The 15158-nt window shown below is 38.1% G+C and overlaps 1 protein-coding gene across 1 annotated transcript in view; it reads right to left on the bottom strand.

The window, feature by feature from the left end:
- ROBO1 (roundabout guidance receptor 1) overlaps positions 1-15158 on the bottom strand; it is a 288045-nt gene that overhangs the window by 68332 nt on the left and 204555 nt on the right. The window contains exon 7 of the mRNA XM_059466209.1: positions 14119-14246. Coding sequence (XP_059322192.1) covers positions 14119-14246 — 128 coding nt within the window. The remainder of the gene's footprint in view (positions 1-14118; positions 14247-15158) is intronic.

Raw genomic sequence — 15158 nt, 5'->3', positions numbered from 1 at the left:
TCTTCCACAGGATTCAGCTCCCAGCTACTCTTGTTCATGTGTAAGTCTGTATTTCCCAGTAACCATTGCTTTTTAACTGAAAAGCTCTTTACTAAACTTGCAATCTGACGCGCTCTGGAATTAGAAATGACTCTCCACAAAACACCGCTCATTGTACATGAAAGCAGCCTGATAAGAGACTTAATTGAATGAAATTCTTGCATAGAGAAAGCAAATTTAAATTATTTTTTTCATTTGTTGAGTAGTGCCAAGAAGAGGAAAGTTCAGCCTTCTCAGTAGCAATGCAGAGCTGCTTAAGTCCTCTACTGTAAAATGCCAAACAGGGTGCTCAATTATATTTCCACAAATTAAATTAACTTCTAAGTACTGAATTTCCCCTTTTCTTTTTATTAGACATTTCTTACTGTAGGTCAAAAATAACCCTGTCAAGCAAATATATTTTTTGCCCACCTGTGAAAACAGAGGGGACACTGATATATGAAAATAAATCCCTGTAGAAACAGGGCATCACATTGGTTGCAAATCTGTGGAAAGGGCAAAGGGTGAAGTTTCATAGAAAAAATTTGAACAATACTGTCAGAAGGATATCGTGTGGTTTAAAAGAACAACACTAATAGCAACATCTACAACAAAGACCACATTCTTAGTTTGATTTGCAGTCTATTGATATTTAATAGACTCAGTTACTAAAACTGAGAAGCAAATAGTTTTTCCTCTATTATGGCACATTTTATTTGACACCACTTTCAATTATAAAGCAAATTAATTTTCCCTGTGTTAATCATGGCTTTTCACATGGCATTTAGGTGGAATAACCTGTTTGTAAAGGCAGGAAGTTAGCATGTAAAACCACAATTACCAAAGGAATAATATTTTTGCCTTTCATATAATTTCCTTGACATGCAAGGCTTTTCATGGAAGATGTGTCCAGTTGCTGAACAAAAACCAAAAGAAAAGTGGTTTCCAGTCTAGTGATGTGATCTTTTAATGCCTTATTCTTTCCAGCAATCCTATCAAGCTCACTGGGACTATTGGTATCATTAAATCCACTCACAGGGGCAGGAATTTGCAGTTTTAGGACTTAAACTACAGCCCAGTACAGCTGCCAGATGTTAATGGAGCAACTATTACATTTGACAGATGCAGTTTTGTAGGTTCACATGATAATCAGGTTGGAAGCAGCCTCAGAGGTCTCCACTCCAACCTCCTGCTCAAGAGAGTCACCTACAGGGTCAGCCAGGGCTTGATCCAGTCAGGGCCTGAAAAATTGCAAAGCATAACAATCACAGACTCTGGCAGCCCACTCTGCTGCTTGGCAGGGGAGAAATGCCTTCTCCCCTCAATCCAGCCTCAATCTGCCTTGTTTCAACTTAAATCCATCCCATCTTGTGCTCCCTCCATGCACTGCTGGGATGAGCCTGGGTCTGTCTCACCCTGGGGTCTCATATGAGACCTCAACATGCTGTGTGCAATGCTTACATCTCAAAAAAACACATTTTGTGCCTCATTTTGTAGCTCTCCTCACAGAGGAGAAGGCAAATGTTGTTTTAGTGTTTCTCTAGAACCCACTGGTTTCCTCATATTAAAATACAATATTACAGCGTCACATCCGTTTTTTAGTCTGCTATTAAGCAAGTTAAAAGCTTCAAGTACACCACTCTTGATAGCTTGGTAGCAATTATCTATCTCAAAAGGAGTAAAATTATAGACATTTTAATTTATGTACACTAATAAGATGCTTTTGAGATCTTGAGATCCAAGGTGATACTTAACTACTAAGGAGTATTTTGTTCAGCATGTTTAATACTCATTAATTACTGTTCTCACTATACTATTTACAAATATCTTCCAGGTGCTTGGAAGATATCCTGTTATTTAACTGCCACAAGTTGAACAATTTTGATTGAAGCTCAATGTGTTTCACTTTTGATTATTTTAAAAAAATCTTCATGTCTTCAAGGACTGCTGGACACTAACAGAAGTTATAATAGAAGAAGCAAGAAAGTACAACTCTAGATCAGAGAAATTAAGCAATCCAAATTTCCAAACCAACAATTACACATAACAATGAACATATATCGAAACTTATCCAATCAACTAATATCCAATCTTCAGCTGCTGTATAAATAACTGACCATTATGACTAATCTAGAAAATGGCAGTCACAATGAAATTCAGATTCCTTTCAAGTAATTGTGATACAATAATCCCAGTTCAAGTGAAATATGGCATGTGCCCGTAGGAATGAAGTGGTGGGAGATGGCACAGGAGTATGAGCAGAAGTGCTGGAGTAGACAGTGGAGTGAGAAGCTGGAATTTCCATTGGGATTGGCCAGGTCCAGAGTAGACAGTGAGAAGGGAGAAACTGCAGAGCTAACAACAGAGACAGCACAGAGATTGCTGTGTTACCTTGTCAGGGAGTTGAAACTCAGCTGTTTGTCATCTTCATGTGAAATAAATGGGTGAGAAACCCACAGTTTAGGACCTCTATCTGAAATGTGTGGGTACAGAAAAGTTGGGTACTACAGTCACATGTAGAGGAAATGTAAGAGTCTGATGATGTTTAGCAAACTGGTCAAACTCTGACTTTTCACACTTTAAAAAACATAAACAAGAAATCCTGAATAATTCCAAACAAAAACTCTGCAAAAAGCTGCCAACATCTTCTATTCAAAAATGTGTTTAATTTCTAATCCTGCTAAACTCTGAAAAATAAAGAAACACTTTCAATGCTCAAATATCTGAATGAGGACCATTGAATACTCCCTGCAACATGACCACCAGATATTTATGTTGGTGTTTTGCAAAAACTATTATTAAGGGAGATAGTTTAAGACAATGTGCCATGTTCCACTTCCTATCTGGTGATTTGTAGGCTATTTGTTCTTATCAAAGCAATCTGAAACTCTCAATATCCTTGATATGCACATCTCTCTACAGTCATTTGTGGGAAGTATCACTTTCTACAGAGAAATAAACAATAGCCTGAATCTCTTGTCCTGAAAAAGACATAAATGCTGCCCATTCAGCTGCCTCCTGGCTTCAGCCTGTGAAAAATACAGGAACACAACACCAGGTACAGTACAAAAGAACTGGGATATATCACTTTTCATCCTCCCTGGACTCTCTATTTTCAGCTGTCACTCCTTGAGGTATAAATACATATCCACACAATTCACAGTTTCTCCCGGATTTTCTGCTGAAGTTCCCATTCTTGTGGGACCAGCCTGGGCCACCCTTGCTCGCTGTGAATGCTTTCACAGTGCCTGGTCCCAGAGCAGCAAGTTTGACACAGAGCAGCACAAATGTCTGAGCGAAGTCTCGCAGTCTGGCGCCAAGCGCGCCGCAGCCACGGGGCTGAGGTAAAATGTTTACATGAGATTTTTGATGTCTCCAATCAAAAGTGATGACTTACAACTCCAAACCCTCAGCAAGGGAGTGATGGTGGTTTATTGTATTTATGATGAGTGGAAAAATTCTGTTTTAAATTGCTGCTGATTTGTCAGAGAAGCACTTCTTAAGTTTAAAGGAACAAGTGACTACAGTAATTTCAAATTTACCAAACCCGAAAAGATAAAAATTTGATTGGAAACAAAAAAAAAAGAGATTAATTATTTCCTATAATTGTAATGTGAAGAATGAAATTAAAACAGAAACAAGTGACTTATTAGAGTTGGAAAAATAGTTCTGATCTTAAGAACACCTTTAGAATTAGTGAAACCTGTAAGAATGCTTCAGTTTCACAGAGAAAAGTGAACATGGGGAAAATCTCAGTATCAATTAGGTGTTGCTTTCCTCAAAATACTTTCAAAGAGTTTTGTAGTTTTTTAAAAATTTATATTTATTTATTTTTATTTACAATTAATTCACATTCCCTCTTCTGCCTGAACACTGAAAACCAGTCAGGTTGCCCTGGTTTTGGCTGGGATAAAGTTAATTTTTTTTCTTCTTAGTAGCTGGTGCAGTGCTGAGTTTTGGATTCAGTATGAGAATAATGTTGATAACACACTGATGTTTTGGTTGTTGCTGAGCAGTGCTTATCCCATGTCAAGGGCTTCTCATGCTCTGCCAAGTGAGGAGGGACACAAGAAGCTGTCAGGGATCATAGCTAGGACAGCTGACCTGAACTGGCCAAAGGCATGTTGTATGTTATAAAATATATTACTCAGAATTTAAACTAGTGATAACTGGGAGATGCTGATCACTGTTCAGGGGAAAGCTGGCTGTCCTTCAGCAGGTGGTGAGCAATTGTACTGTGCATCACTTGTTTCTCTTGGATTTTATTTTTTTTCTCTCTCTTCATTACTATTACTGGTTTTGTTATAATTAGTATTATTAGCATATTTTACTCTGTTTCAATTATTAAAGTGTTTTTGTTTTAATCTACAGATTTCTGGGTTTTGCTTGTTTGCTTGCTTGATTTTTTTTTTTTCAGATTGTTCTCCCCATCCCACTTGGAGAGGCATTGAGGGGCTGTGTTGTACTGTGGTCAGCTGGGGTTAAACCACAGCACGAGCTGGGCAGTAACAGAGAAACAGGCTGGCTGGAGTTTCTGCCCTGCACAGAAAGTGCCACTGTCAGGGTACTGAGGGGCTGCCACCTGCACTTGTCACTGGGCACTTCCTGCAGAAGCCTCAAGACAGCTGCAGTCTGGAAAACTGTGGTCACATCATCCTGACACTGCCTCTGACCGTGCAGAGTAGAATATATGCTCTCATTCCCAGCACATGGCACACGCCTGGCAGGCTGGATTTAGCCTGTGCCTCTGGGCTGGAAACATAAAGAAAGGAAAAGTTCTGGCGCCTCTGTGCACTCAGGAGTGCTCCAGGGAAAGTGGTCTGAGCAGGAAAAAAGGCACGTGTCACTCCTTGGTGCTGACAGGACAGACAGAGCCTTGGAAATGTCAGTGCTTCTGGAGCTGCTGCACATACCAGGCACAGAGACAGGCCAGGGTAAGGCTCTGGAACCCCCAAACACAGATGTCATAACACAGGCAGCCTGGCAGCTCAGTATCACCAACTCCAGAATCAGTTCTAGAGGCGAGCTTCAAGCACCATGGATTCTAAATCAATGATTCTCCTTCCTGCAGCAGGCAGGAGTGTGCCTTCTCCCAGCTTGGCAGTGGGAGCAGCAAGCAATTTGTTTTGAGAGCTTGTTGTTTCCCCTATTGTCACTAAAATGTGTCAAAGCTTCTTTCTCTCTCTGGTGGTTTAAACTCCACCCTCTGCTGATAAATACCACAAGGTCTGTGCACTAACCAAACCTCCTGCTTGGGTGCTCTTCTCATTTCAAGAGTAATCAAATGGCATTAACTCCTTATGGATTTCTGGTCATTCTGAGTTTAAGCTCAGAGGTGTTTCCTTCCTCAACTCTTATTCAAAAGGCTGAACAGTAAAATCTGGCTCTGTTTCAGCTGTCTATCAGTTGTGTAACTATATAAAGTTTCATTTTAAGAAGGTAATGAATTTTCCCTCTAAAAAAATCAAGATGAAAAGGGCTACACAAGTGTGCATGTTTGTCTGTATGTGTGAGGAATCCACTACAAAAATTTGTGGGTGAAATGTACTCATATGAGACCTTTTACTTTGCAACTGATACCAGGAAAAAATTGTCATAGATCAGAATCTGTCCTCCTGCAGGATTCAATGAAGATTTCTATGGTAAAAAACCAAAAATGTGGGAAAAGGCTTTACAGTGCAGCTTTAAAGGTAGCACTTCTCAGGTTAATACATGTAGTACACAGTTTAAAATGTGTATAAATCCTGTAGTCATTGCTTTTAGGTGACAAAGAGAAATCTGAAAAATGGAAGGTAGAAGACAGAGAGGGAGAGAGGGGGATTTAAGATTTTCCAGAAGTTCCTCTCCCAGTCTAACTTCCCCCTTTCTTGCTCTGGATCCTCCTAATCCACACTATAAACCAAACATAATTTAGAGAGCACTCTTATGGCGAGTCTAATTCCATCTATTTAAAAACTAGAGTAATGTGGCACACTGTGAAGTCCTGTTTCCCAGGCTTCTCTTTTCAGAGAAGAGAAGTTGTCTTCCCCCATGTTTTAAATGAACTGAGGTAATTTTAGGCACTGCTGCAATCTAAGTAGTCGTGGCTACAAATATTTATACTAAAGCCTTTTAAAAGAGTGAAAAAGGATGAATTTTAAATAAACTGTGCAGAAGTACAAAAAGATTATGATAGATAGATACTATTTGAAGAATTCTTAGGAGCTTCCTACTGCATTTTTCGACTTACAGTTGAAGATAGTAGAACTGAAAAGGAAACTGAGTGGGATTTTTCCCCCAGCTGTTTATGATAGCACAGAGTGCTTCTTGGAAAGGAGAGCTTGAAATCCATAGCAACCTTCTTGTAACAAGTTAAAGCTATTTGTGAGAAGTGGCCAAGGCCCATGATCAACAGATACCAACACACACTAAAAATGGAAGGACAATAAATCTCTGCAGTGCACTAACTTGTGATCATTAAAAAATGTTGGTTTGGGCATGCAGTACTCAGTGAGGAATACTCTCAAGTGAAATGTATTATTTCAAAAGAAACCTGGATTTCTTCTCCTGGGGATGACATACCCCCCACATAGATACAACCAAGTCTACACTAACATCCCAACTTATGTTTCAATAATGTTAACAAGAAACTAACTGTGCCATATTAACAAAATTCAATTATAGGCAGCAAAAATTACAATGTGTAAGCATTCTATGCAAGCCAGGCTATCCACCATGCACCAAGAATTTTTACTGTCATCGAGGCAGAAATGGGAACAAGATGCTATAGGAAATAAGGATGATCTGCAAAAATAAAATAAAACTAAAAAAAAAATCAGAGATGCTTAGCCGGGTTTTCATACAGTTCTCTGTCAAAAAATGACAATGCTATCAAAAGTTGCTGGTAGTCTGAAAGGGCCATCAGACCTTGCTGGTGGACAACTGGACAAAACCAGAACCCTCAGGTGACTCCCTGCTCTGTACTGAGACCCAGTGTGTGACCTTAACTGCGGCAAAAGAGAGAGCAGCTCTCTAATATGAGGAGGTGCAAGTCCTAAGTGGGCTCTCATAGGCCAAAGAGAGACAAAAAGAGAACGGAATCCCTGCCAGTCCTGCGTTTAGAGAGCAGCGAGCATTTATGAGAACAAAACAAGCAACCTCATCCATCCAGACATGGACTTTGTTTTTGTTTCTCTCTCCTGTCATCCTATTTTATACTTAAAAGGATAAAAAAAAAAGTCATCCCAAACTTTGGGAATTAGTGTGTGGTCATAGGAGAAAAGAAGCATGCAAATACCTCCTGCAGAAAATAATAATTTCTATATAACAGTTCAGCCTGAAGAAGGAATTTTTTTTCTTATACTGGAAGATTCTGATCCTGAGTCTACAAGGCAATCAAGTCCACATACAAAGACAGAAAAAAATCATTACTACTATTCTTGAGTGTTATTCAGTACCTAGCAACAAAGTATTTTAGTATTCAAACAAAACACAACTCATAGTAACAAATGGTATGCAAAACAGCTTATTAAAATTATGTTTGAATGCACTGTTATTCAGCACTTTTAAATTCCGTGAGACCAATTCAGAAATTACTGATGCAAGTAAACTAACAAAAGTAAGGGGCTGTACTGCATCACTGCATTACTCACAGGCTATGAACTAGGCAAAAATAAAGTGTGTATTACCTTTTTATAGATGTTCAGCATAATTTATAAAGCTGATGCTTATTTCAGAATGAATGTATAGCAGAAATACTGTTTGCTGAACAACCAATTAAAATTATTGCTCCCTGCACTCTGATTTATTCATTAACCCAAAAATCTTCAAATTAGACAACTTGTGGTAAAATTCTACTTTGTCTATTCCAAAGAAAGAATTATTGAAATGTTATCTTTAGAACAGCAGTCACACTAAGTCTGCAGCAGTGAAACCTGATACAAAAACAATTGCTTTTTCCACAGCCATGGGATTTAGGAAATTTCAGGCACTAGAAAAGAGCCTTCAGATTTTCTTTGCTATTTTTTTTTGAGTGCTGAAGTACACTACATACACCTACCTATTTCAATTCTTGCACTGAGTGATTAAAATGCACAATTTTTGAGAACTATACAGTAAATAAACTCCTTTCAGCAGTAAAAAGCCTCTAGCTTCAACTTATTTCTGTAATAACATTTCTCCAAATTATTTGGATGCCTGTTTACATGCTTAAAAACATCCGTCTCAAATCCTTGTTTCAAAGTACCCAACTGGAGGAAGGAATCTCAAAAGTTTTTATGTGTTATTCTCCTGTAAAATACTGTTGTCACTGTTGCAAGATTCTATGTAAAAAATCAAACCAAACCAGACCAGACCAAACCAAGCCAAAATCCATTTAGCACTTAAAAACCATGGAAGCAGTTATTCATTAAAATACTTAGAGATTGCTTCTTTTATGCACATTTTAGAAATGCTTCAGGAATCTTAGTGTTCATCAGTTGCCTCAGTAAGACAAGAACCTTCAGGGCTCTAATCTCCTCTTCAGACATTTTTCTCATTTCCTGCTGATTAACTTTTAAGATTCCTATTCTTTCACCAGAAATTGGTGGCAGTCAAACTCCTCAGATCCTTGATAGAAATCTGACATGCTATCAGAGTTTACTGCAGCCATTAAGGGGGAAATGGGCTCTTTAAGCTATGGAAATCACAGGAGATGGTCTCCTTCATTCATCCTGCCCAAAGTTTACTAATTAAAAAAATCCTGAAGTTCATTGGACAATTATTATTCTTCCTTCCCTTTTCAAGGGACTGGAGGCAGAATATTGCATCAAAACAGTTCTTTCAAAGGAAGAAATACTGATTTAAAGAGAGAACATGAAGACAAGTCCAGACCTAAATCCAATCCTAGTTTTAAAATTCCAGTGGTTAAATTCATCCCTGAGACTGTGAAGGGTTCACTACAATGCATATTAATTGCTGCACAGCAATTGCTCAACAGCATTGCTGTAATCCCATAAAATTCTGAATTTTGTCATTGTTTTTTTAATGCTTAATGCATTTACACTTAGAGCCAACTTATAATGTGTACCAGCAGCCTGACACAGTGGAAACATTTATATGGTATCAGACAGATGAAAGAGCAAATGCTATTCCTTTATATTCCGGGTGGTATCTGCAGCCCTTTCCAGAAACCTTATCAAATAAATGTCTTTCACTGTGTGCCTTGAAGCTACCTTGCACAAAGAGGAGGTGGAAGGAGGAGGAAATTCCAGGCCTGAAGCATGTGCCACCTTTTCAGATTAAAATTCCTTGTCAGTTGACTCTTGCAGCAAAATCACAGCCAGGAGTCACTTATCAGAAGTTCCACTCTCTATCTACCTTGCAGACAAGCTCTGTTAACCCTAAAATTAAAGACATCATAATCTAAAAAGGCTTGGTAATCAGAGATTGCCACTGTAAAATATGAACTGGCCGCTACAATTTCCATAGGAATTCTTCTTTTTCTCTGCCAAACAGATAACGCTGAATGTGCTCAGTGCCTTTGAATGGCAAAATTTACATTTTACAGTTCAGTCACTGCTGCAGCAGGTTTAGGTGTAGTTTTATATTGCACACTCCTCCAGAGCCACTGCTTGAATAGGGAGAGCTAAGAAGAACTCAAAAGATTCCTGTTCAAGGAAAAGATTCCAATCCACAGTCACCCACAGCCAGTGTTGGTGTCACTCTTGTGAAGTCCTGAAGCCAACTGAGCCGCCTGAGCTGCTGAGTCTCACCCACACTGCCACTGCTGTGATGGCTCCTGGCCAGCTGCAGAGCAGGGCTGCCCCTGGAGCCCCAGCTCACACTGGTGTGTTTCAGAGACAACAGCTCATTTCACCAGAAATTACAGACTTATTACAAAATTAAATGTCAGACAAGCCAAATTAAGTACCATGAATGGGAGCGAAGCAAATGGAAGTAGGTGAAAATATGTAAAACTTTTGGTTCTTAGATGTGCTTGAGAGCATTTTCATGGTTAAATGTAGGATTTTCAGATTCTTGAAGATACCCTACTTCCATTTACATTAATGGTAAAACTAATTTTCTCTTAGTACTGAAGTATGCATTTTTGGTAATTTTCTGTGTCTTAGGAACATTGTTTTCAATGATATATGTAGTAATGAAATATATAATATTTTCTATAGTCCTGCTTTGAGGCATAAAACTAAGCAAGTCATGTAATAGAAATCTACAGACAACATGAAATGCATCTTGCATATATATCAAATACAATATAATATAAATACAATAAATATATCCAGCTTGCTTAGTGCTAGAGCAAGAGAGAAGTCCACTGGTTCCAGTGATTCCATTTTTTGGGCAATTTTTTCCTTTTCTGAAGTATACCAGCTACTTGGTGAAATATAAAGTGTTGGCAAAATATAATGTATTGTACTCTGGGCTGCTTCCTGGCATTATGTATTGACTGAGGTATTTATTTAATAATTAATCATCTCCTGAATGAAATGCTTCCACATGTATTTAGCAATGTCTCTGGATGCCTTGCAGATGCAGTACACATTGCTGCAAAGTGAAAACAGAGGGTAGAGAACTCTCCAATTTTAGGTATACGGAAACAACATCAGGATTACATTTCCTTAACTATTTAATTTTCCAAGGAGACAATAAGATAACTTGACAGCTTTAGGGATGGAAATGCTTCTAAGCTGCAGGAGTAAAACACTAAAGGAAGAGTTCAAACTTCACTATGTCAGTACAGAACTCCAAATTTGGTTTATGGATATGGCTGAAGTCACAGTAAAAATACATCTGTATGTAGAAAATGCTTATGGTCCCCAAAGTTAGGAGCCTGTACAGAGGAAAATATTCATTCCAACAACCAGCATCTGTGACGCCAGTGCCATGAGCAGGAAGAACATAAAAATGGAAATTATGTTCCCTCCCCTCTCTTGTATTTTCTACAGCTAACAGTTTATTACACAGAGAGAGAGGGAGAGCTGAACTATCTGAGCTGACATTTCCTATTGCAGGGACACGGCCTGGGCTGGCTCCCAGCTCAGAGGCAGCGCTGGGGCTGTGCCTGTGCACCATTCCCAAGCATTCCCAAAACAGGGAGCCCTGCAGGGCATGCATCAGGCACCAGGCAGAGCTGAGCAGGAGGAAAGGGTCCTGTGGGATCCAGGGCAGCTCCCTGCGAGACCAGGATAGCTGTTCACCACCTCCCATCCACGCCTCCGTATCTCAACTGCCCTGGTGCCGCACGCTCCACCTTTCAGTGCCCCAGATAACCCTGCACAGGAGACAGACACTGAGTTCAGCCATGCTGTGAGTGGAAATGATGAGTAGAGAAAAAGATAAATCCCTTCCTTAGTGCTGCCAAGCCTGAGGCCCTGAAGAGCATTGCTTGCAGCCCTGCCACATTTCACTCCCTGCCACAGTCCCTCCCTGCAGACACTTGACGGTAGCCATGATATTTTCTGAAAAATCCCTTCCTTAGGATTTTTTCTCCTGAGAAGCTAAGAGGCCTCAGGAACAAAATGTAAACAATGTTTATCTGCTGCTGTGGAATGCAACAGGTGCATCTGGGATTGGTCTCATGTTGTTGTTTCTAATTAATGGCCAATCACAGTCAGCTGGCTCGGACTCTCTGTCCAAGACACAAGCTTTTTTTGATTCCTTCTTTTTCTATTCTAAGTTAGCCTTCTAATGAAATCCTTTCTTCTATTCTTTTAGTATAGTTTTAACATATATCATAAAATAATAAATCAAGCCTTCTGAAACATGGAGTCAGATCCTCATATCTTCCCTCATCCTAAGACCCCTGCGATCACTGTCACACTTGACAGACAGACACTGTCCCTTTCCTGACAGGGACACACATCTTGGGTCACACTGACAGCTCTCATGTTCCTCCTCTGGCACAGAGTCTGGCACAGGAATACCACAGCCTGTTGCTGAGATACTGAAGAGGAAAAAACCAAAACCAAAGCTCACAAATAACCCGAACCACTCAAACCCACACCAAGCCCCCTCCTTGCCCTTTGCTGAATTTAACATGCCTGCACAGTGGCAGCTGTGATGTCTGAAGCTGTGATTGGCAGTGCAGTACTCTGTTTACAAATAGGCAACAAAAATAACTCACTTTGGCACTGCAGAACACACCAGAACACACATTTACTAAACTCTACAGTCAACAGGTCATGTGATGATAACCAAAAGTGCAGAAAAGAGTTGCCAGTTGCATTCCTTGAATCACCCAGAAAAAAAACCTCATAAAATCAAAAAAAAAAAGCAATGAATCAACCAAAAAAATTCATAGAGCTGTGTGTCCACAGTCAGAGAAATCTTATTTTAGTACTGAAACAACATCAGTCTGCTTTTCTAGATATAGCATAGTCAAAAAGCCGAGCCTTTAGGAAAAAAAACAAATGTGTTTTAACAAGGGAAGAGGAGAGGAGGGAAAAAGAGGAGAAGGCAGAAAAAGGAGGAAAAATGTGAAAAAATCTGAATTGGAAATCCATTTGCTAGAGGAGTATTTTTTTCCCTCCCATAAACTTGGTCTCTTGGATACACTAATAAATGGATCTTGATCATAATTTATTTCATTACCAACTACAAATTGTCCCTGCACATTACAGTTTCTCACATCAATCCCTCCTATGAAGACATTAGTGCACACAAATGGCTCAGGAGGTAATCCATTCACACTGGGAAACAAATTATCCCATAACAATATCCTCAGAGCAAAGCTGCCACAGTGTAAATATCTACTGTGTAATACAAACACTTAAATTGGGATCTTGATGAATCAGGACTTAGGCTGTGATCTTGTTCTTTAAAAATACCAGTTTATTATCAAAAAGATCTCATTCAATTTCTAACATCTATATACTTAAGTCATTTTATATCTATTAGCATCATTAATCTAAATGGGATTTCAAGTATGTTTTTGTCTATTATTTTGAATAGGAATATGAAAGATTAGGACTACCAAGAGTTTATTTCCAGAAATGTAACTGCTCAACCAGTCATCAAAGCAAATTTTCTTAATGCTAATATTTTACAGTAGTAACAGTTGATTTAAGATGTGATCTTCAGAACAAATTATTATTTAAGAAATAATTCAGTCTTTTTGAATAAACTGTGCTCACTGCTCACAAATTTATCCTTTATTCTCCAACACTGAGCAGGAGAGCTGGTTAATTTACAAACATAAGGTATGAGTTTTGATGTATAAACATCATGGTGACGAACAAAACAAAACATCTCAAAATTCTTGGTTTTATGAGAGTTTCAACGAAAGAATTCAATACTTTCCTAACAGAGGGACACCAAATGTTTCTGATGGAAAAAAAGAGAGCAGGTTCAGGGCAAGACCTTTCCTGTTACAGTAAATGTGTCGAACTAGAGGCCTGTTACCAAATAAAATACTTCTAAGCCTATACTTCCCCAGAACTCCATAATGACTAATTCCCACTGAACAGAGAAAAGGACAGAAGGACCATCAGCGCCCAGAAAAAAGCATCAGGATGACATCATGGCCTGTCTGCTAGCCAGGAAAGGAAGAGAGGGATTATCTGAATAGTGAACATCTGGATTGTGTATATAAAGGCAGTGAAGGATTTTTATACATATTAGTTCACTGAGTTCCACTGAATTTTTATCTTACAAAGAAACAGTAGTGCTACGATACGCTTCAATAATGAAAAAGCAACAGGAATTCCAGTGGTCTGGGTTAGTGTATTAAAAGATACACAAACAGATTTACCATTCACTACTTCTCTACTATATTTAATTGGAAAAACTTGGCAAATAGTTTAACTCACAACTCTTTCTTTTTGAATTAAAACAATGCAGCTTAGTAACACTGACTTTCTTCTTTCTGTGTTTCAGATATAGCAAGTGACTTGATTTTGAACTTGAAGAACGGAAATTCAAAACATACTCAGTTCTCCATCCCAGCATTGTAAAGACTGCTTAAAAAATCTTACATGTGAAGTGTTTCCATTTCCTCAGAATACAACTCAAGACAAATTTGTATTTTCTCTATATTTTTATCTCTAGAGTTGTTGTACAAAGAAAAATCAACTTATTCTAGTACAACATTATTCAATCTCATTCTTTGAAAAGAAATATTCTTACCTTGAACTGTTAAAGTTGCTGATGCCTCAGCTTTTCCAACCATATTTTCTGCAACACAAGTGTATGATCCCATGTCTCCTGCCATAACTTTCCTGATTTTCAAAGTATGATCATCACGGATTTCGTATCTTTAACATACATAGTAGTTAACAATGAATAACAGAACTTTGTACAATTTCTGTCAAGGGTACAAATATGGGGGATTTGGTCTAAAAATATTCTTATTTCTGTATTTGCCACAAGGGAAAAAAAAGTATAGATAATTATAGTTTGATAATGAAAAATAAAGTTTTAAAACCGAAATATACCCAAGTATTTGAAAACCTTATTTTGATATTATTTGCACACAATTGCAAAGCCCTATTGCAGAACATTTTAATTGTTAGAATTATTTTAACAAGTAATTATAACAATATTTATTATTCTCCATCTGAATGACAGACTTTTTAATATGGTTGAAAAGAAAATATTGTTCCAAAAAAGATTAGAATTGCTTGAAATTCAAGATAAATCACAATTCATTCTTTTTTTTCTTTTTTTTTGTGGAGGACCATGTGGTCTTTTACCAATTTCTTTCCTTTCATCACTTTTCTCTCTTTTATATATAATGCAGTCAATGTGTTTCTATTTATAGTAAGTAGATTTTTCTCCTAAAAATGATAGTTTTTATTAAAGCTATAGATTACATTACCTAGAAGCTGTATTTAAAAAGTGGCCAACTTACAAATCCAACCCTGTTAAAGTGTTTCTTCTTTCAGTCCACTCTCTGGAAGTTTTTTAAACTGATAATTAGGATTTCAAAGTAAATAAATGAGTATTTAGTCTATCTCTATATCGATCCATCACAAGATGTGTTTATTTTTAATAGTGTGTTTTACTTTTTGGCCTGAATTACAGCAACACCAAAAAAGTTCATTGGAAACCTAGCAACAAAAACATGTATAGTCTGGCTTTCTACATTGCCAGACTACATTTTATATCAATTGCAATTCCAATATATACTCCTTGATGTTGTAATCTCTTTTACTATTTGTTATACA

Source organism: Ammospiza nelsoni, chromosome 2, assembly GCF_027579445.1.
Source record: "Ammospiza nelsoni isolate bAmmNel1 chromosome 2, bAmmNel1.pri, whole genome shotgun sequence".
NCBI lineage: Eukaryota > Metazoa > Chordata > Aves > Passeriformes > Passerellidae > Ammospiza > Ammospiza nelsoni.
This window is presented reverse-complemented; position numbering and strand designations above follow the sequence as displayed.